This window comes from Thamnophis elegans, chromosome 17, assembly GCF_009769535.1.
Source record: "Thamnophis elegans isolate rThaEle1 chromosome 17, rThaEle1.pri, whole genome shotgun sequence".
Lineage (NCBI taxonomy): Eukaryota > Metazoa > Chordata > Lepidosauria > Squamata > Colubridae > Thamnophis > Thamnophis elegans.
The window spans coordinates 16,456,280-16,476,665 of NC_045557.1; the positions used below are offsets into that span (position 1 = coordinate 16,456,280).

At 47.8% G+C, this 20,386-nt stretch overlaps 1 protein-coding gene and 1 non-coding gene across 2 annotated transcripts in view; both read right to left on the reverse strand.

Moving 5' to 3' along the window:
• LOC116520020 (V-type proton ATPase catalytic subunit A-like) overlaps window positions 1-20,386 on the reverse strand; it is a 33,261-nt gene that overhangs the window by 2,860 nt on the left and 10,015 nt on the right. The window contains exons 4-12 of the mRNA XM_032234155.1: window positions 18,458-18,595; window positions 15,940-16,091; window positions 14,884-15,046; window positions 12,574-12,682; window positions 11,283-11,405; window positions 9,107-9,221; window positions 3,082-3,145; window positions 1,449-1,652; window positions 643-737 (exon numbers count right to left, since the gene is read on the reverse strand). Of these exons, the coding sequence (XP_032090046.1) occupies window positions 643-737; window positions 1,449-1,652; window positions 3,082-3,145; window positions 9,107-9,221; window positions 11,283-11,405; window positions 12,574-12,682; window positions 14,884-15,046; window positions 15,940-16,091; window positions 18,458-18,595 (1,163 nt within the window). The remainder of the gene's footprint in view (window positions 1-642; window positions 738-1,448; window positions 1,653-3,081; window positions 3,146-9,106; window positions 9,222-11,282; window positions 11,406-12,573; window positions 12,683-14,883; window positions 15,047-15,939; window positions 16,092-18,457; window positions 18,596-20,386) is intronic.
• On the reverse strand, window positions 18,617-18,755 carry LOC116520320. Its single transcript, XR_004256765.1, has one exon. It is a non-coding gene; the product is annotated as a U4 spliceosomal RNA (small nuclear RNA).

A 20,386-nucleotide genomic window follows, 5' to 3' on the forward strand; every position in this document is an offset into this window, starting at 1 on the left:
AACCATTTTCAGTGAACTGTGCATGCGCAAGCAATGCGCGCACAAGTGAACAGGTACCGGTTCGCGTAGGAAGCCACCCCTGATACAGGTAGTCCTCAACTTACAATGGCAGTTCGTTTAGTGACCTTTCCAAGTTATAACAACCCTGAAAAAAGGGGATTATTATGACCATTTTCACACTTATGACGGTTGCAGCATCCCCGGGGTCACGGGATCAAAATTTGGAGACTTGGCGACTGGCTCCTATTTATGACGGTCGCAGCCTCCCGGGGTCACGTGATCCCCTTTTGGCGACCTTCCGACAAGCAAAGTCAGTGGGGAAGCCGGATTCTCTTAACAACCGTGTTACTCCCTTAACAACTGCGGTGATTCACTTAACAACTGTGGGGAGAAAGGTTGCAAAACAGGGCGTAATTCAGTTAACAAATCTCTGACTTAGCAACAGAAATTTGCTCGTAAGTTGAGGACTACCTATGCTAACAATGGCGCACAGCTGCATGTTTTGTGGCTGGCTGAGGAGGGCTGCCCTGGGGCTGCATTGGAAGTCAAAGAGGGCCCTGCGGACTTCACGGGGGTCCTTGGGGAGACCTGCCCTGGGGTGAGGGGTGGCCTGGGAGGTGGTGGGGAGGAGCCCCGCATTACCTGTCGTAGGAGGAGTAGCCGTTCTGCTGCAAAAAGTCATCTTTGATCAGCTTGGCTACCTCCAGGGTGATCTTGTCGCTTTCAGCAAGAGATGCCTGCACAACACAAAATGGAAGAGAAGGGTGTGTGTGTAAAAAGCAGCAGAAGAAAGTAAGGCACAAGGGAAGGTGATAAATTTGGGCTCCCTGCTCTGCCTCAAGAAAGTTCACCTTTAGAAGAGAAGATTTGTAACTTGGGATTAAAGTGTGGGGGGTCCTTGGTGCTCTCTCTGAGCTTGGTGGTTTTCTTGCAGGCATTTCATGACCCAACTAGGGAACATCCTCAGTGCTGGAAGGGGAAGGGGGCTTGTAGAGAGGAGCAGGGAGGGGGAGGGGGAGGGGGAGGGGGAGGGGGGAGGGGGAGGGGGGAGGGGGAGGAAAAGGAGGAGGAGGAGGAAGAAGGAAAGGGCTGTGGGGTTCCTGGTGCTCTCTAAGCTTGGTGGTTTCCTTGCAGACGTTTTATTACCAACTAGGTAAAGTCGTCAGTGATAGACGGGTGGAGCGGGGAGGAGGAGGAGGAGGAGGAGGGGGAGGAGGAGGAGGAGGAGGAAGAAGAAGAAGAAAAAGAAGAAAAGGGCTATGGGTCCTGTGTGCTCTCAGAGCTTGGCAATTTTCTTGCGGACCTTTCATGCCCCAACTAGGGAACAGCATCAGTGTTGGTGGGATGGGGTTTTCTCCTTGGAGGTTCCTGGACCCCAGGAGTGTTTTGTGTTTCTTTCTCTCCAGCTTAAGTAGGGGGTGGACTAGAAGGCCTCTAAGGCGCCTTACCTTCCCCACCAGCTGGACGATCTCGGCCAGGTCCTCCTCCTCCTGCAGGATCTCCTTGGCCTTGGTCCTCAGGGAGATGAACTCCGGGTAGAGCCTCTCGTAGTGCTCGTCCAGCGCCCGGGTGTACTTGCTGTAGCTGATCAGCCAGTTGACGGAGGGGAAGTGCTTCCGCTGCGCCAGCTTCTTGTCCAGGCCCCAGAAGACCTGGAAGGGGGGGGGCAGGAAGGGAAGTCTCTCACGCGGGATAATTTTCTTCTCTATTTATGATTTCATTTGATTATTTTGATTCATTATTTTATTCATTATTTTATTTTATTCATTATTTTATTTTATTCATTATTTTATTTTATTTTATTCATTATTTCATTTTATTCATTATTTTATTTTATTCATTATTTTATTTTATTCATTATTTTATTCATTATTTTATTTATTTTATTTTATTTATTATTTTATTTTATTTATTATTTTATTTTATTCATTATTTCATTTTATTCATTGTTTTATTTTATTCATTATTTCATTTTATTCAATATGTTATTTTATTTATTATTTTATTCATTGTTTTATTTATTTTATTTCATTTATTATTTTATTTTATTTATTATTTCATTTTATCTGTTTTGTTTTATATTAATTTTGTTTTATTTTATTGTATTACTTTATTTACTTTATTTAATATTTACTTTATTTAATATTTATTTTATTATTATTTTATTTATTATTATTTTATTTATTTTATTTATCATTTTATTTTTTATTTTATTTTAATTTACCTTTTATTTTACTATTTTATTATTATTTTATTTATTATTTTATTTATTATTATTTTATTTATTTTATCTTATTATTTATTTTTGAAACTTTAGATAGGAGCCCAGGTGATTAAAGTGCAAGATTGTAGGCTGACTCTGCCAACTGACAGCAGTTCGATCCTGACTGGCTCCAGGTTGACTCAGCCTTCTGTCCTTCCGAGGGGGGTAGAATGAGGACCCAGATTTTGGAGGGCCAGAGGCTGACTCTGTAAACCACTCAGAGAGGGCAATAAAGCCTTATGAAGAGGACAACCATCAAACCAGCCACTTGATGGGCTCTGTATCCTCCTGGCTCCCAGGGCTGCTGGCAGAACCCTGTTTTTAGGGCTTTTCAAAAGAGCATCAAGATATGGGCCCGTCTTCTCTTCGCAGGGATGATGTTCCAGAAGGAGGGAGCCACCACAGAGAAGGCCCTTCTTCTAGATCCCACCAGGAGGGCCCCCTAAAGAGAGGGGACCCATAACATCCCCTGCCTGCCCACTGGGGAAAAAAGGTCTTTCAAATAACCTGACCTTAAGCCACGGAGGGCGTTGAAGGTGACAACCAGACCCGGAAGCAAACCGGTAGCCAGTGCAGCTCCCGCAAGAGGGGTGACACATGTGCAAATGTAGGCTTGTGCAAAAACGTTGGTGGCCACATTTTGAAGCGAGTAGAGCTTTCGGATACTTTCCAAGAGCTCCCCGTGTAATGCGCATTGCACTATTCAAGAGGGGAGGTGACGAGGGCGTGGATTTGTTTGCTGTGGGATCGTTGGTCCAGGAAAGGGTTGGATGTTCCCGGGGCCCCTAAGAACGTGGAAGCAGTAAAGCCTGACTCACCTGGACAATCCCCAGGGTCGCGGAGGTGACCGGATCTGAGAAATCCCCACCAGGAGGGGACACCCTACAAGAAACAGGGACGGGGAAAGTTGGTCAAAGGCAGAAACCCCAAATATCTGATGATTTCTTCCTCCTGCGAATGGCTGAAGTTTGTTTACAAAGCTTTCTCATCGGCAGCATTCAAGAGTCAAGGCGAGAGCGATATCCGTGGGAAAGTTGCAGGTAAATAGGCCTAGGAGTCAGCTTGCAGGCCTCACTGAACCAAAGTTTTAAACCAACGTAATTGCAAAATGTACCAGATATATTTCTAATGTGCTGCATTTTCTGCAACGTTTGTACTGGAAATGGATATACTTAGAGCAGGAAGAATGAGATGGTGGGAAATGAGGAAGCGAAAGTAACAAATAGCTGAGAGTTTCAAATGTACACGGGGGTTTGCAGAGAGTGACGGTCAGTAAGAAGGAAGAAGGAAGTGAAACAATGGAATGCGTAGGCCAGTGAAAGATGAGAATGGGGTCCTTTGCCAGATAGCAACCCTTGTAGGACTTGCTGTCTGTCATTGGAACCCATTGCAATGGATCTAACATAGGGTGACCAGACGTCCCGCATTTGGCGGGAAAGGCACGATTTTTCATCATTTTTCCCGCGTCCCGCCCGCTTCTCAAAAAACCCCGCTTTATTTTGGCGCTCGCTGGCTCCCCCGCCCATCATCAGCTGCCGCCAGCTCGCTCGTTCCGTTCCCCCATCTATTCTATTCTACACTAAAAATCTAAGCCAGCCCAGCCTGCCGCTCACTGATTGGCCTGGACTCCAGCCAATCAGTGAGCTGACTGGGATGGAAAACGCGGCGTGCTTAAAGTTTTCCATCCCAACCAGCTCACTGATTGGATGGAGTCCGCTTAGCACGCCGCATGAGTCGCAGGAGTCTCCACTTCATTTCGCCTTCGTGGCCATTTGCTTTGTTTTGCTGCTTCACTGGTGAGTAAACCGGGAATTAGTAACCTGCACGGGGTTAGTGAAACAGCCGCCGCCGCCCTCCTCCCCTTCCCTGTGTGCAAGAAAGGCGCCCGCTCGCCAGCCCGCACCAGCCCGCTCACCCTTGGGCTCAGGGGGCAGCACCTTCCCAGCTCTGCTGCTGCTGTGCTGCTTCCTTCACGCCCTGCGGAGTTTTCCCTGTGTCTCCCAGGTCGCGCCCATCCTGTGTGCGAGAAACTCCGCAGGGCGCGAAGGAAGGTGCTGGGGAAGTGCTGCCCCCGGAGCCCAAGGGTGGGTGGGCGGACTGGCGAGCGGGCGCCTTCCCTGTGTCCCCCAGGTGTGGTTGGGAGGGAAAAGCGCTTGATGCGAAGAAGGACTTTCTTCCAACCAGCGAAACCCCCAATCTCCAGGGGCATCGGACTCCAAACCCCATCGCAGGAATCCCCACTCGCCAAGATCGTACGACTCCAAGTCCCATCCCCTCCGCCCATCCCCGCCAGCGCAGCCCCTGGCGCAATTGGGCTGCGATCGGCGGGTGTCCCTGCTGCAATCCGCGCCGCCCGCCGCATCAGCCAGAATCTAATTCAAGAGATCTTAATCTTGACAGCGTTGTTGGGATCTGCGGGTGAAATTACTTTAATCAGTGGGGTAAAATTCTTTCTTTCGCTCACCCGAGCTCTGATGAGGGGGAAAGAGAGGACTTTCCTTACGCCCGCATCAGAGCTGGGGGGGTGGGGTGGAGAAAGGACTTTACCCCATTAATTAAACTAATTTCACCCGCAGATCCCAACAACGCTGTCATGATTAAGATCTCTTAAATTAGATTCCGCGGATGAGGTGGGCGGCGCGGATTGTAGCAGGGACAACCACCGATTGCAGCCCGGCTGCGCTGGCGGGGACGGGCGGGGTGGGATGGGACTCCCCACTCACCAAGATCGTAGGACTCCAAGTCCCATCCCCTCCGCCCGTCCCTGCCAGCGCAGCCCCTGCCACATCAGCCGGATTCCTTGAATCCCCGCACGTGTGCGCAACCCAGTTGGGGGGGGGAGCTCCGTTTGGGATGCCCTCCATAGCCGGGTTTTTTTCTTTTATTTTTTTAATTTAATATTTTTAAAATATTAAATGAAGCCGCCAAAGCCCAGGATCCCTGCCTGCTCAGCTGAGGTGTGATCCAAGCCGAGGGGGGGAGGAGGAGGAGGCACCGCCGCCACTGTGAAGCCTCCAAAAGCAAAAGATCCCCGCCTGCTCAGCTGAGGTGTGATCCGAGCCAAGGGGGGAGGAGGGGGAGATTTCCTAAACCCCATTGAATCCAGAGGAGGGAAGAGAGAAAGAAAGAGGGAGTGTGTACACAGGAGTGGGGATTTTCTAAAAATCCCATTGAATCCAGAGGAGGGAAGAGAGAAAGAAAGAGGGAGTGTGTGAGGTGGGGGGATTTCCTAAACCCCATTGAATCCAGAGGAGGGAAGAGAGAAAGAAAGAGGGAGTGTGTACACAGGAGTGGGGATTCTCTAAAAATCCCATTGAATCCAGAGGAGGGAAGAGAGAAAGAAAGAGGGAGTGTGTGAGGTGGGGGGATTTCCTAAACCCCATTGAATCCAGAGGAGGGAAGAGACAAAGAAAGAGGGAGTGTATGAGGGTGGGAGATTTCCTAAACCCCATTGAATCCAGAGGAGGAAAGAGAGAAAGAAAGAGGAGTGTGTGCACAGGAGTGGGGATTTTCTAAAAATCCCATTGAATCCAGAGGAGGGGAGAGAGAAAGAAAGAGGGAGTGTGTACACAGGAGTGGGGATTCTCTAAAAATCCCATTGAATCCAGAGGAGGGAAGAGAGAAAGAAAGAGGGAGTGTGTGAGGTGGGGGGATTTCCTAAACCCCATTGAATCCAGAGGAGGGAAGAGAGAAAGAAAGAGGGAGTGTGTACACAGGAGTGGGGATTCTCTAAAAATCCCATTGAATCCAGAGGAGGGAAGAGAGAAAGAAAGAGGGAGTGTGTGAGGTGGGGGGATTTCCTAAACCCCATTGAATCCAGAGGAGGGAAGAGACAAAGAAAGAGGGAGTGTATGAGGGTGGGAGATTTCCTAAACCCCATTGAATCCAGAGGAGGGGAGAGAGAAAGAAAGAGGAGTGTGTGCACAGGAGTGGGGATTTTCTAAAAATCCCATTGAATCCAGAGGAGGGGAGAGAGAAAGAAAGAGGGAGTGTGTGAGGATGGGGGATTTCCTAAACCCCATTGAATCCAGAGGAGGGAAGAGAGAAAGAGGGAGTCTGTGAGGTGGGGGGGATTTCCTAAACCCCATTGAATCCAGAGGAGGAGTGTGTATGTATTTGTGTGTTTGTGTGTGTGTGTGTGAGAGAGAGAGACTATCACTGTGTTGTAGCTTATGATTCTTGATAAATGTATTGTATTTTATTTTATTTATGTACACCGAAGACAAATTCCTTGTGTGTCCAATCACACTTGGGTAATAAACTATTGTACTCTACTCTACTCTACTCATTTCTATTTCAATTCTAATAAGGAGTTTAGCTTCTCTCTCTTGAAAATGTAAGCCAGCATAATGCAAGCTAGCTTTAGCTTTCAAACAGTTCATTTAGTGACCAAAGTTACAACGGCATTGAAAAAAGTGACTGATGACCATTTTTCACACTTAGCGACCATTTTTCACACTTAGCGACCATTGAAGCATCCTCATGGTCACGTGATCAAAAATTTGATGTTTGGCAACAGATTCATATTTATGATGCTTTCAGTGTCCTGGGGTCATATAATCGCCTTGTGTGACCTTTTGACAAAATATAAAAATTTTAATCAAGCCCCCACCCCACACCCCACCCTGGTCAATGGTGTCCCTCTTTACCAATCTGAAAATCTGGTCACCTTAATCTAACATGTAGGTTTTCTTGTGCAATTCCATTGCTATGTTGGCTATTCATGTTCCAACTTGCTCATGAAACAATAAATCTCTGAGCTTAAAGTAAGATTTGTTGCTTGTGAGAGAAGGAGAGAAGAAAGGAGGGAAGGAAGGAGGGAAGGAAGGAGAGAAGAAGAGAAGAAAGGAGGGAAGGAAGGAGGGAAGTAAGGGGGGCAGGAAGGAAGGAAGGAGAGAAGGAGAGAAGAAAGGAGGGAAGGAAGGGGGAAGGAAGGAGGGAAGGAAGGAGAGAAGGAGAGAAGGAAGGAGGGAAGGAAGGAGGGAAGGAAGGGGGAAGGAAGGAGGGAAGGAGGGAGGGAAGGGAGAAGGAAGGAGGGAAGGAAGGAGAGAAGGAGAGAAGAAAGGAGAGAAGGAAGGAGGGAAGGAAGGAGGGAAGGAAGGGGGAAGGAAGGAGGGAAGGAAGGAGGGAGGGAAGGAAGGAAGGAGAGAAGGAAGGAGGGAAGGAAGGAGAAGAAAGGAGAGAAGAAAGGAGAGAAGAAAGGAGGGAAGGAAGGGGGAAGGAAGGAGGGAAGGAAGGAGAGAAGGAGAGAAGAAAGGAGAAAAGAAAGGAGGGAAGGAAGGGGGAAGAAAGGAGGGAAGGAAGGAGAGAAGGAGAGAAGAAAGGAGGGAAGGAAGGAGGGAAGGAAGGAGAGAAGAAAGGAGGGAAGAAAGGAGGGAAGGAAGGAAGGAGGAAAAGAAGGAGAGAAGGAGAGAAGAAAGGAGGGAAGGAAGGAGGGCAGGAAGGAGGGAAGGAGAGAAGGAGAGAAGAAAGGAGGGAAGGAAGGGGGAAGGAAGGAGGGAAGGAAGGAGGAAAGGAAGGAGAGAAGGAGAGAAGGAAGGAGGGAAGGAAGGGGGAAGGAAGGAGGGAAGGAAGGAAGGAGAGAAGGAAGGAGGGAAGGAAGGAGAGAAGGAGAGAAGAAAGGAGAGAAGAAAGGTGGGAAGGAAGGAGGGAAGGAAGGGGGAAGGAAGGAGGGAAGGAAGGAGAGGAGAGAAGAAAGGAGAGAAGAAAGGAGGGAAGGAAGGGGGATGGAAGGAGGGAAGGAAGGAGGGAAAGGAAGGAGAGAAGGAGACAAGAAAGGAGACAAGAAAGGAGGGAAGGGGGGAAGGAAGAAGAAGTAGGATTGTTGTAAAATAAGATGGGTGTATGGGATGGTAAGAAAGCAATCTCAATTATATCGTCAATTGTAGGGGAGAAAAATTGTTATAAATACATATTATTAACAACAGTTATGAGATTATATAATTGTGAATGTATATATGAGAAATAAAAATTTTATTTAAAAAAAAAAGATTTGTTGCTTCTGGTTTCCCTTTGCTTTTTATCGGCATATTTTTTATGACAGAACGTTGGTAGATTTCCACCCAGCCTGTGATGGACTTGCAAAATAAAGAGATCCACTGCTAAAAGATGTCTAATGGGCAAGAGATCTTTCTTATGGTTACAGACTGTGCCGAAATGGACAAATTAACCAAAGAAATCCAGGGAAAAGAAGAAACAGAATATTATCAGATATGGAATAAATGGATAGGACAGTGTTTCTCAACCTTGGCCACTTGAAGATGTCCGGACTTCAACTCCCAGAATTCCCCAGCCAGCGAATGCTGGCTGGGGAATTCTGGGAGTTGAGGTCCAGACATCTTCAAGTGGCCAAGGTTGAGAAACACTGGTATAGGAGGATGGAGGAAAGAAACAAGGAAGAAAGTGAATAAAACCCAAAAATAGTAGTTAAGGGGAATTAACATACATACATACATACATACATACATACATACATACATACATGCACACACACACACACACACACTCAAGAGAGATTAAATTAGCCAATATAGCAGATACTAGTAGATGAATAAAATAAGAGGGTTAAAAAAGGGTGACATGCAAATGAAATATATTAGAAAGGGAAATCTCATAAGGAGAAATGTACCGATTTGTAATTGCTATCAGAAAGAACAGGAAGTTCCTGCTCGTACTGTATTGTGTAAATGTAGTGTACGTCTAAGTTTTGTGTGTGTGTGTTTTGTATGTTTGTAAATAAAAAGGGTATATAAAAAATAAAAATAAATCTTTCTTATAAAGGGTGGTGTCGAGGGGGTTTCTAAACAGCCTCCCTCCAGGCAAGAAACAAGGAAAGGAACTTACGCTCCAACGATGCTGACGCTCCCCTCTCGCTCCGGACTGCCCAGGCACTTGACACGGCCGGCCCGTTCGTAGAAGGATGCCAAGCGGGCACCCAGATAGGCCGGGTACCCACTGTCTGCAAAGGGAAAAGAGAGTTCCCGTCTCCTGCGGCTTGGAAAAAGTTTGTGAAAGTTGAGAAAGGAACAAAGACGCAGGACGATCCGTTTCTTCTGAATGTGGTTCTTAACCTGGACAACTTTAAGGAGGGCAGACTTCGACTCCCAGAATCCCCCACTGCATCTTAGAAAGTTAGATCAATGCTTCTCAACCTCAGCATCTTTAAGATATGTGGACTTCAACTCTCTGTTAACCGTCCGACTAGTGAATGCAAAATAAGGAAACACTCTCGGGAACTTTGAATTTCCGAAAGTAAAACTTTATTGGATACACCATTTTGGTACCGAAGAATCAAAACCAGCTCTGTTTTTTCCTGCCCAAATGCTTTCTTAGTTAAGGATTAGGATTAGGTTTTAGGATTTATTGCATTTATATGCCGCCCTATTCCCAGAGGGACTCAGGGCGGCTCACAAATCAAGGGAGGGAATACAAAGAAGGGGGAAAACAACAAACAAGCAACTACAAAAGAATTTAAAAACAATCAACAACCACACAGTTCGAGCGGGGACGGGAACTCGTCAACCCCAGGCCTGTCGGAACAGCCAGGTTTTAAGGGCTTTGCGGAAGGCCTGGAGGGTGGTGAGGGTCCGAATATCCATGGGGAGCTCGTTCCAGAGGGCCAGAGCCGCCACAGAGAAGGCCCTCCCCCGGGTAGTGGCCAGATGACATTGGCTAGTAGACGGAACCCGGAGGAGGCCAGCCCTGTGTGATCTAATGGGTCTTTTGGAGGTAATTGGCAGCAGGCAGTCTCTCAAGTACCCATGTCCAATACCATGAAGGGCTTTATAAGTGATGACTAGCACCTTGAAGCGAGTCCGGAGACCAATGGGCAGCCAGTGCAGCTTGCGGAGGATAGGTGTAACGTGGGTGTACCGGGGTGCACCCATGATCGCTCGTGCGGCTGCATTCTGGACAAGCTGAAGTCTCCGAATGCTCTTCAGGGCCTTCCCCTTTTCCCCATCCCTGAGTGCTCACATTGTCCAATTATGAGACATCTTTTTGTTATGGGAAACAGTGTGTCTCTTTCTCAAGCACCTGCAGCGGTGACCTTGATGGTTGCACAGGTTCTCACGGTCCATGCACACATTTTCAGCCTTCTATTTCCCCCTTCCCTCCCCCAAGTTCATTGGCAAATTGAAAAGCGTTTAGGGTTGAAAGAGGCAAAGCGGTTCAACCTCCAGGTACACAGGTGGTATTCAGCAGGTTCTGACCAGTTCTGACCAGTAGCAGAAATTTTGAGTAGTTCGGAGAACTGGTACATACCACCTCTGACTGGCCCCCACCCCCATCTATTCTCTGCCTCCCGAGTCTCAGCTGATCAGAAGGGAATGGGGCTTCCACATTAACCTTCCCCTGGAGTGGGGAGGGAATGGAGATTTTACAGTATCCTTCCCTTGCCATGCCCACCCTGCCATGCCCATCAAGCCACACCACAGAACCGGTAGTGAATCCCACCACTGTCCCAGTATCCCCCCTGGGGAAGGCCAGGAACTGGGCTTATCTAGTCCAGGAGCCTCCAAACTTGGCAACTTTAAGGCTTATGGACTTCATCGGGAATGAAAGTTGCCAAGTTGGAGAACCCTGGTCTAGCTTATTGAAAAGAAGGATTAGGAGTGATATGATAGCAGCTTTCCAGTATTTGAGGGGCTGCCGCAAAGAAGAGGGAGTCAAACTATTCTCCAAAGTGCAAGAAGGCAGGACGAGAAGCAATGGATGGAAAGTCATCAAGAAGAGAAGCCACCTGGAACTAAGGAGATGCTTCCTGACAATGAGAACAATTAATCCGTGGAATGGCTTCCCTCCAGAAGTTGTGGGTGCTCCAACACTGGAGGTTTTCAACAAGAGAACAGACAACCATTGGTCTGTGATGGTAGAGGGTCTCCTATTTGAGCACGGGTTTGGACTAGATGACCTCCAGGGTCCCTTCCAGCTTTGTTATTTTGTCCACATGTCTTCCAAAAAGGCATGGTTGAGAAACACTGGTTAGGGTTAGTCAAAGAAATGTATGAAAAAATCCAACCTGCAGGCATTTCAGCCAAACGTCCAGAGATCTCGCGAAGGGCTTCCGCCCAGCGGGAGGTGGAATCAGCCATCATGCTAACATGGTATCCCATGTCTCGGAAATATTCCGAAAGGGTGATTCCTGGGAAAGGAAAAAGGATGGGAAAGGATTACAGGAAGGTTTCAAAACAAATTAAAGAGGCTTTGGTAATCCTTTCCTATATTTGGATGCTGCTGTCAGATTCCTAAACGGGATACTGCCACTCAGTTGGGAGGAGGGGGGCCTTGGAGTCAATTGATTGGCAGTGCCCGTGACAACTGATGTTTTACAACTGGTTTCCTGGCGCCTGAAAGTCCTGAGATCCCATCACCTTTTGGGTAATGTTTATGATGGCCGTGTGGGATGTTTTACTTTAATGTCTAACGGAAGGTAGCCATGGGAATGTATGTTTATGTGGCTCTCACGACAGTTGATAAAGGAAACATCTTCACACTTGTGTGAAGAATCTGCATTCTAACAAAGAGGAGGGGTCACTATCACTTTAATTCTACTTGCATTGCCTAAAGGGATTCAGATGCTGCTTTGCCTCTAACCGCTTCCATTCTTCTTAATTAAGGGTTCTTTTTGAAATAATCCCTTTCAAGAGTCTTCACTTTCTTAAGTTAGGAGAGGAGCCCTTACAGCTGCGATTTTTATCAAAACAGTGAGGCATCTGTGGGGCACCAACTTTGATCCAAAGAGAACCTTTTAGCAAAAAAAAAAACCCAAAACAGGACAATTTTTAATTCATGCGATTTTTAAGTTTTAAAAATTGCTTTGGAAGCCCTTCCCGTGCTTGTAATTCTCAGTGTCAGCATTCGAAATAGCATCCAAAATTAAATCAGAGCCTAGGCAAAGTATTGCTCAAAATTCCAATTTACGAAGAGAGCCACGTTGGCACATCTGGGGAAACCCGAATCTGAAAGCTTCCTGGTTTCCCCACCCAGTTCAAGATCTTGCCCCCATACCCACAAGTCCATCCCATGGTCCAATCTCCCACTGCCATGCTGGCAGCTTCTACCCATCCTGTTCTGGTCAGGTGCAGAGTTGCAGAGACAAAGGATGACCTTGGCTTTCTAGAAAGAATGTTGTTATGGCTACATAGCATCTAACTCCACACAATCCCCCCTCCCATTTTCCCACCAAAGAAAATGCATAGTAGAATAATAGAAAGTATGGCAGGCCTAAGATCCACAAGAAAATATGGCTGCAGGCTTGACACTCAGGTGTGGAGGGGTGAAATGTGGGATGGCATGAGACAGCCCCTCACCCGTGTAAATTGAGGCTTCCCGAGCAGCCACAGGCATGTTGGAGGTATTGGCCACCAGCGAGGTCCTCTTCATGATGGTCTCCGTCTTCCCGTCTACTTCCATGGTGAGCTAGGAGGATGAGAGAAGAACACTGGGAAATGGAGGAGAGATTGGGGGTGGGTGGGGTGGAAGTGAAGGGAGGTCAGGCCAAAGAAAGCCTTGAGGAGTACCATGGATTACAGCGGTCGTTTTCATCTTTAAACAGGTGGACTTCAACTCCGAGAATTCCCCTGCCAGCATGCTCTGCAACTCTGGGAGGTTGAAGGGAACTCTGGGAGCTGAAGTCCACCCATTTAAAGATGCAGAGGTTGAGAAACACTGAGCTAGCTTTCCAAAACTGAAAGGGGATATTCTGGGAGTTGAGCTCCATCTATCCTGGCTGAGGAATTCTGGGAGTTGAAGTCCACCCATATTAAAATGACTACAATTTGAGAAACACTGCTATCTAATGTGCTTATATAAAACCTTATATGCTACCCCTAAACCCCTAAACCCTAGAACGGTCACAAATAAAAATTGGGATCGTGAAATTCTGATCGTCAAATGCTTTGCATTTCTTTCTTAAAGACAAAAATAATTATAACAGAATAACAGCGTTGGAAGGGACCTTGGAGATCTTCTTTCTTTCCCCTCTCTGTAAGCCACACATGTTCCACCACAAAACCGCGGTAGACTAAAGCACGTGTGACTAAAGCGCGGTGACAAAACCGCACCGTCAAAACCACGCGACAATAGCGCGCCGACAACAGCGCGCCGACAGAAGCGCGCTGTAACATAACCCTAAACCTAACCCTAACCCTAACCCTAAATCTAACCCTAAACCTAACCCTAAACCTAACCCTAAACCTTACCTTAAGTGAAATCGCGCTTCTGTCAGTGCGCTGTTGTCGGCGCGCTGTTGTCGGCGCGCTTTTGACATCACGGTTTTAGCGCCGCGGTGTTGTCGGTGCACTTTTGACGTTCGCGGTTATGTTGTGCCACGCGCCACCCGGAGTCCTCCGGGATTGGGCGGTCTATAAATAAAATTAAACTTGAAACTTGAAACTTCTAGTCCAATCCCCCTGCTCTGGCAGAAAACCCTATACCTGTGATGGCGAACCCTATACACATTTGCCATAGGCGGCACGGAGATCCCTCTCTGTGCTAGCTGGTCTTTGTGGGCACCGGAGTGCCGGAAAACCGCCTGAAAAATGGCCTGAAAACGGCTCAAAAAATGGCTAACAGAAAATTCCTCCTTATTTCCAGGTTGAATCTCTCCTTGGTCAGTTTCCATCCATTCTTCCTTCTCTGGACCTTCAGGGGCTTTGGAGAACAGCCTGACCCCCTTCCTCCTCTCTGTGGCAGCCCCTCAACTATTGGAAGATGCTCTCCTGTCTCCCCTGGTCCTTCTCTTCCCTAGACCAGCCAGGCCCAGTTCCTGCAAACGTTCATAATTGTAATTGTAATTTAATAAATTTATATGCCGCCTAATCCCGTAGGACTTGGGGCGGCTTACAAATACAAGAGTAAAATAAAAAATAAAATATAGGGAAAACGAAACAGATTTAAAAGCAACACACCATACACTCAAACCTAGATGGGGGCTGGACCTCATTCATCAATGTTCAACTTTAATAGAATTTGTATGCCGCCCACTCCCTAGGGACTCTGGGCGGCTGGGTCAACAGCCCCAGGCCTGCCGGAACAGCCAGGTTTTAGTGGCTTTTCGGAAGGCCGAGAGAGTGGGAAGGGTCCGGATCTCTGCGGGTAGATCGTTCCACAGGGCCGGAGCAGCTACAGAGAAGGCCCTCCCCTGAGGGGTCGCCAGCCGGCATTGTCCGGTCGACGGCACCCGGAGGAGGCCCAGTCTGTGAGTTCTTATCGGCCGTTGGGAGGTATGTGGCAGGAGGCTACATACCCAGGTCCAAGGCCATGTAGGGCTTTAAAGGTTCATCATCTGTTTGAGCCTCCAGTCCCCCTCGTCACCCTGGTTGCTCTTCTCTGCACTCTTTCTAGAGCATCAACCTCTTTTTCATAGTGTGGTAACCAAAACTGGATGCAGGATTTTAGGTGCGGCCTTACTAAGGCTTTAAAGGATGGTATTAACACTTCAGGTGATCCTGATTGTATATTATTTTTTTAAGTTTGATCCACAAGAACCGATAGAAGAGCAGAACTGGGTTCCTCTGAATTCTCCCCTTTTCCTTCCAGCCCATGATCCGCCATTTTGACCTTCGCAACGAGATGCAGAAGAACAGGGGTGTCGTGCCTGGTGTCCCTGCCATCCTCACCTCGGGAAAGTCCCTGAGCACCTCCGACATCTCGTTCCCACGCTCTCCGCAGCCCACGTAGATGATGACATCACTGTTGGAGTACTTTGACAGAGACTGGGAAATGACCGTCTTCCCGCACCCGAAGGCACCTGGGATGGCCGTGGTGCCACCTTGGACGCACCTGGGAGATGAGGGCAGAAGGAGAGACACACACCCCCAATTCAGCTTTTAATGAGACCCCCAGAGGGGCTTTAGCCAACGACTGGATTCACCCGACCACTGAACCAAAAAGAACCAACCAGACCCTGGGACAAAGGAAGCCAGTTTCTCCTGCAACTGGGATTAATTGGTTAAACTGGGATCAACTCAAGTGCGAAGCGGCCCTTCAGAGACAGGAGCTGAATTTCTAAGTGCTTCCTATGCTCAGTGATGGCGAACCTTTTCGGCACCAAGTGCCAAAACCGGAACGTGTGTGGATGCACCCGAGTGCCAGATCCGGAAGCCACCACTGGACTGGTCAGTGATTACTTGCTTAATGCATGCATTGCTTAGCGACCAAAATTCCAGTCCCAATTGTGGTTATAAATTGGGACTACCAGCATCACTTTAGAATCTCTTGCAAATTTAGCAATTGGAGTTGAAATCATCCCTCATGGAAGCCGTGTCAGGAAAAGGATCTTGAAAAGCAGGGTTGGGCAACTATGGGCCCTTAATGAGTCTGGACTTCAACTCCCAGAAGTGGCGCAGTGGTTAGGGTGCAGGACTGCAGGCCACTTCAGCTGACTGTTATCTGCAGTTCAGCGGTTCTAATCTCACCGGCTCAAGGTCGACTCAGCCTTCCATCCTTCCGAGATGGGTGAAATGAGGACCCAGACTGTGGGGGCAAGTTGCTGACTCAATTTGCTAAAAAAATTGTAAACCGCTTAGAGAGGGCTGAAAGCCCTATGAAGCGGTATATAAGTCTAATAAATAAATAAATAATAAAAGTCCACAGGTCGTAAAGGGGTCACAGTTGCCCACCCATGCTGAAGGGCGATCACCAACCTTCCCTTTCTTACAAAAACGATGTCTTACGGAAAGAGCGCATCCAGAACTCTCTGGCCAGTAAGCAGTGGGTGATTGGCCGGGAGCTTCTCGGACACCGGACGGATCTGCCGGACGGGCCAGACTTGCATCATGGTCAGTTTCTCTTTGACACCCTCGAAGTCGAGCTCCAACACCACATCCTTTGGGGAGGAAGGTCAAGGGATTAGGATTCAAATCTTGGCTCAACTCCCGAAGGAAGCTGACTTTCCTTGACCGGTTCTAGTTTCGTTCTTAGGACAGTGTTGTAGGAGGTATGTGGACTTCAACAGCCAGAATTCCTGGAGCTGAAATCCACATATTTCCAGAGTCTGAGATAACCTTCTCCCAGGTAGATGGGCAGAATCAATTTATAGAACATAGAATCATACCATTGGAAGGCGTGACCCGTCAAAACCGCGCTCGACTAAACCGCGCTCAACTAAACCGCGTCGCTGATGTCATCAACAGGGCGACAACAGCCAACGCGGAGAAAGAAGGGCGCTTTAAATAGCGCTTTGAAAGCAAGCCGATTCAACTTAAGGTAAGGGTTAGGGTTAGGGTTAGGTTTAGGGTTAGCTTAAGGGTTAGGGTTAGGGTTAGGGTTAGGGTTAGGGTTAGGGTTAGGGTTAGGGTTAGGGTTAGGTTAAGGGTTAGGGTTAGGGTTAGGGTTAGGGTTAGGTTAAGGGTTAGGGTTAGGGTTAGGGTTAGGGTTAGGTTAAGGGTTAGGGTTAGGGTTAGGGTTAGGGTTAGGTTAGGGGTTAGGATTAGGATTAGGATTAGGATTAGGATTAGGATTAGGATTAGGATTAGGATTAGGATTAGGATTAGGATTAGGATTAGGATTAGGATTAGGTTTAGGTTTAGGTTTAGGTTTAGGTTTAGGGTTAGGTTAAGGGTTAGGGTTAGGGTTAGGTTAAGGGTTAGGGTTAGGTTTAGGGTTAGGTTAAGGGTTAGGATTAGGTTAAGGGTTAGGGTTAGGGTTAGGGTTAGGTTTAGGGTTAGGTTAAGGGTTAGGGTTAGGGTTAGGTTTAGGTTTAGGTGTAGGGGTTAATTTTAGGTTTAGGGTTTACAGCGTGTTTCTGTCTCCGCGTTGTTGTCACCCTTTTGATGACATCAGCGACGTGGTTTAGTCGGGCGCGGTTCAGTCGAGCGCGGTTTTGTCGGTGAACCATTGGAAGGTCTTCTACTCCAGCCCCTTGCTCAAGCAAAACACCTTATCCCAGTGGGGGCGAACTTTTTCGCCACCAAGGGCCCAAACCAGAATGCACGCACGCATGTCTGCACCCGAGCGCTGGAAACCCCCAAGGCTAGCTGGGCGTGTTTGTGGTTTCCAGCACCCCGTCATGCATGAAGACCAGTTGGCTGGAACGCATGCAAGGGCTGGAAAAAGCTGCTGGTGACAATATGTGTGCCCACAGAGAGGGCTTTGCGTGCCACCTCTGGCGTTCTTGCCATTAGTTCGCCCTCACGGCCTCACATCATTCCAAACAAGTGGTTGTCCAGTCTCTTAAAAACCTCCAGGGAAGAAGCGCTCGCAACTTCTGAAGGCAAGTTTTTTCCACAGGTAAATTGTTCTCACTGTCAGGAAATTTCTACTTGGTTCTAGGTTGCTTCTCTCCTTAATAAGTTTCCCTCCATTGTTCTTGGATTCCATTCCATCCATCGTTTCTTGTCCTGCTTCTCTGGGGCTTTGGAGAATAATTCTTAGTGGCAGCCCCTCAAATACTGGAAGACTGCTATCATGTCACCCCAGTCAACAAACTCTGGCTCTGGAGCCGCATGTGGCTCTTTCCTCCCTCTGCTGCGGCTCCGTCACTGGTTGGCGCCACAATTTTGAGAGGAGCTTCCAGTGGGGAGGAGGTAGAGAAGCACAGTGCACCAGGAGAAGACTCTATGGCAAGGGGAGGGTTTTCCAGTTGTCTCCACAATTGACAGGGCTTTGGGTTATGACAGGTAGAGGAAAAAGTACACCGCGCTAGGAGGAGACTCTATGGTGGGGGAACCGAACTGAATTGAACAGGGGGCTTCCGGTTAGGACCTTTGTGGCTCCCGGCGTTTTCTTTTCTATGGGAAATGGGTCCAAATGGCTCTTTGAGTGTTTAAGTTTGCCGACCCAGTGGTTAAACCAGTGTTTCTCAACCTTGGCAACTTGAAGATGTCTGGACTTCAACTCCCAGAATTCCCCAGCCAGCATTCGCTGGCTGGGGAATTCTGGGAGTTGAAGTCTGGACATCTTCAAGTTGCCAAGGTTGAGAAACACTGGGCTAAAGATACTCAATTCCTGCAAATGTTCTTCTTATGTTTTGGCCTCCAGTCCCCTAATCCTCTTTGTTGTTCCTCTCTGAACTCTTTCTAGAGGGTCCACATCTGTTTTGTATCATGGTGACCACAACAGGGCACAGCATGCCAAGTGTGATCTGACCAGGGCAGCATAAAGCAGTCCTATCACGGCCCTGTTTTCTGGCAATTTGGGTCTCCTTCCTCTCCATCTGGGGCTGGGTCGTCACTCTGCAGAAACACCCCTTACCGAAATGTTGTAGTTCCCAGCTGGGGCAACGTGGGTGACGGTGCCACGACTCCGAGGCGGCACCATGATCAGATGTTTGATGAGGGAATTCTCATGCACCGCGCCATAAATGTCCCCACCGGTTAAATGGCTCCCAACCTAAAAAAGAAAAGGAATGCTGCTTTAAACACCTTTCGTCAGATCCCTGAAACGGCCACTCAATTGGGAGGAGGGGGGGCCTCGGAGTTAAAGTTTCAATTAGCAATAATCACGCCTCGGATAAACCTCATTGGCTACGATACTGCCACTGCGCAAAGCAGAGTCCAATTACTTTTTTTTTAAATTGATTTTATCAATTTCATATATACATTCACAATTATATGATCTCATAACTGTTATTAATAATATGTATTTATAACAATTTTTTCCCTACAGTTGACAATATACTTGAAGATTGCTTTTTTAACATCCCATAGATCCATCTTATCTTACAACGGTCCTACTTCCCTCCTCCCTCTTTCCTTCCCTCGTTTCTTCTCTCCTACTCCCCTTCCTTCCCTCCCTCCTTCCCCTTCCCTCCTTCTCTCCTTCCCTCCTTCCTTCCTTCCCTCCTTCCTTCCCTCCTTTCTTCTCTCCTTCTCTCCTTCCTTTCCCCCTTCCTTTCCTCCTTCCTTCCCCCCTTCCTTCTCTCCTACATTCCCTCCTTCCTTCCCTCGTTTCTTCTCTCCTGCTCTCCTTCCTTCCCTCCTTCCTTCCCTCCCTCCTTCCCCCTTCCCTCCTTCTCTCCTTCCCTCCTTCCTTCCTTCCCTCCTTTCTTCTCTCCTTCTCTCCTTCCTTTCCCCCTTCCTTTCCTCCTTCCTTCCCCCCTTCCTTCTCTCCTACATTCCCTCCTTCCTTCCCTCATTTCTTCTCTCCTGCTCTCCTTCTCTTCTTCCTTTCCCCCTTCCTTTCCTCCTTCCTTCCCCCTTCCTTCTCTCCTACATTCCCTCCTTCCTTCCCTCCTTTCTTCTCTCCTTCTCTCCTTCCTTTCCCCCTTCCTTTCCTCCTTCCTTCCCCCCTTCCTTCTCTCCTATATTCCCTCCTTCCTTCCCTCCTTTCTTCTCTCCTTCCCTCCTTCGCAGAGTTCAATGACTAGTACCTGTAACATCTGAGATTTACAACTAGTTTCCTGTCGCAGGAAAGCTGGAGGTCCCAGCACCTCTGGAGGTATGTTTATGATGGCCATGTGGGATATCTTACTCTGATGTCTATCTGGAGATAGCCGTGGGAACTTGTGTTTTATTCGACTCTCAGGGCAGAAGAGTTAAGGAAACATCTTCACACTTGTGTATTGGCCAGAATCTGCATTCGGACAACGGGGCGGGGGTCATTATCAGCTTAATCCCATTTGCTTTGCCTCTAATGGCTTTCCATTCTGCTTAATTGAAGGTTCTTTTTGAAATAATCCGTTTCAAGAGTCTTTACTTTCTTAAGTTAGGAGAGGAGCCATTACACCTTTTGACGCTCTGGAGCAGGAGTCTCCAACCTTGGCAACTTTAAGACTTGTGGACTTCAACTCCCAGAGTTCCTCAGCCAGCAAAGCAAAGCTGGCTGAGGAACTCTGGAAGTTGAAGTCCACAAGTCTTAAAGCTGCTAAGGTTGGAGATCCCCGTCTGGAGAAGCAGCTAACCATTTTTCTATGAATGAAAGAAAGTACAAATAAATAATAAATACTTCTTCACGCGATTTTTTTTTTACAAATTCCCATCCCTTTTTCCCCCCAGGTTCTAAGAAGCCAGTGACAGCTGGTCCTTGACTTACGACCACCCTGGAGGCCAAAATTCCTGTTGTTAGGCGGTTTTGCCCCATTTCCCCACCTTACTTGCCACAGTCGTTAAATGAATCACTGCAGCTTTAGGTTAGTAGTGCGGTTGTTAAGTGAATCTCGCTTCCCTGTTCCCTTTGCTTGTC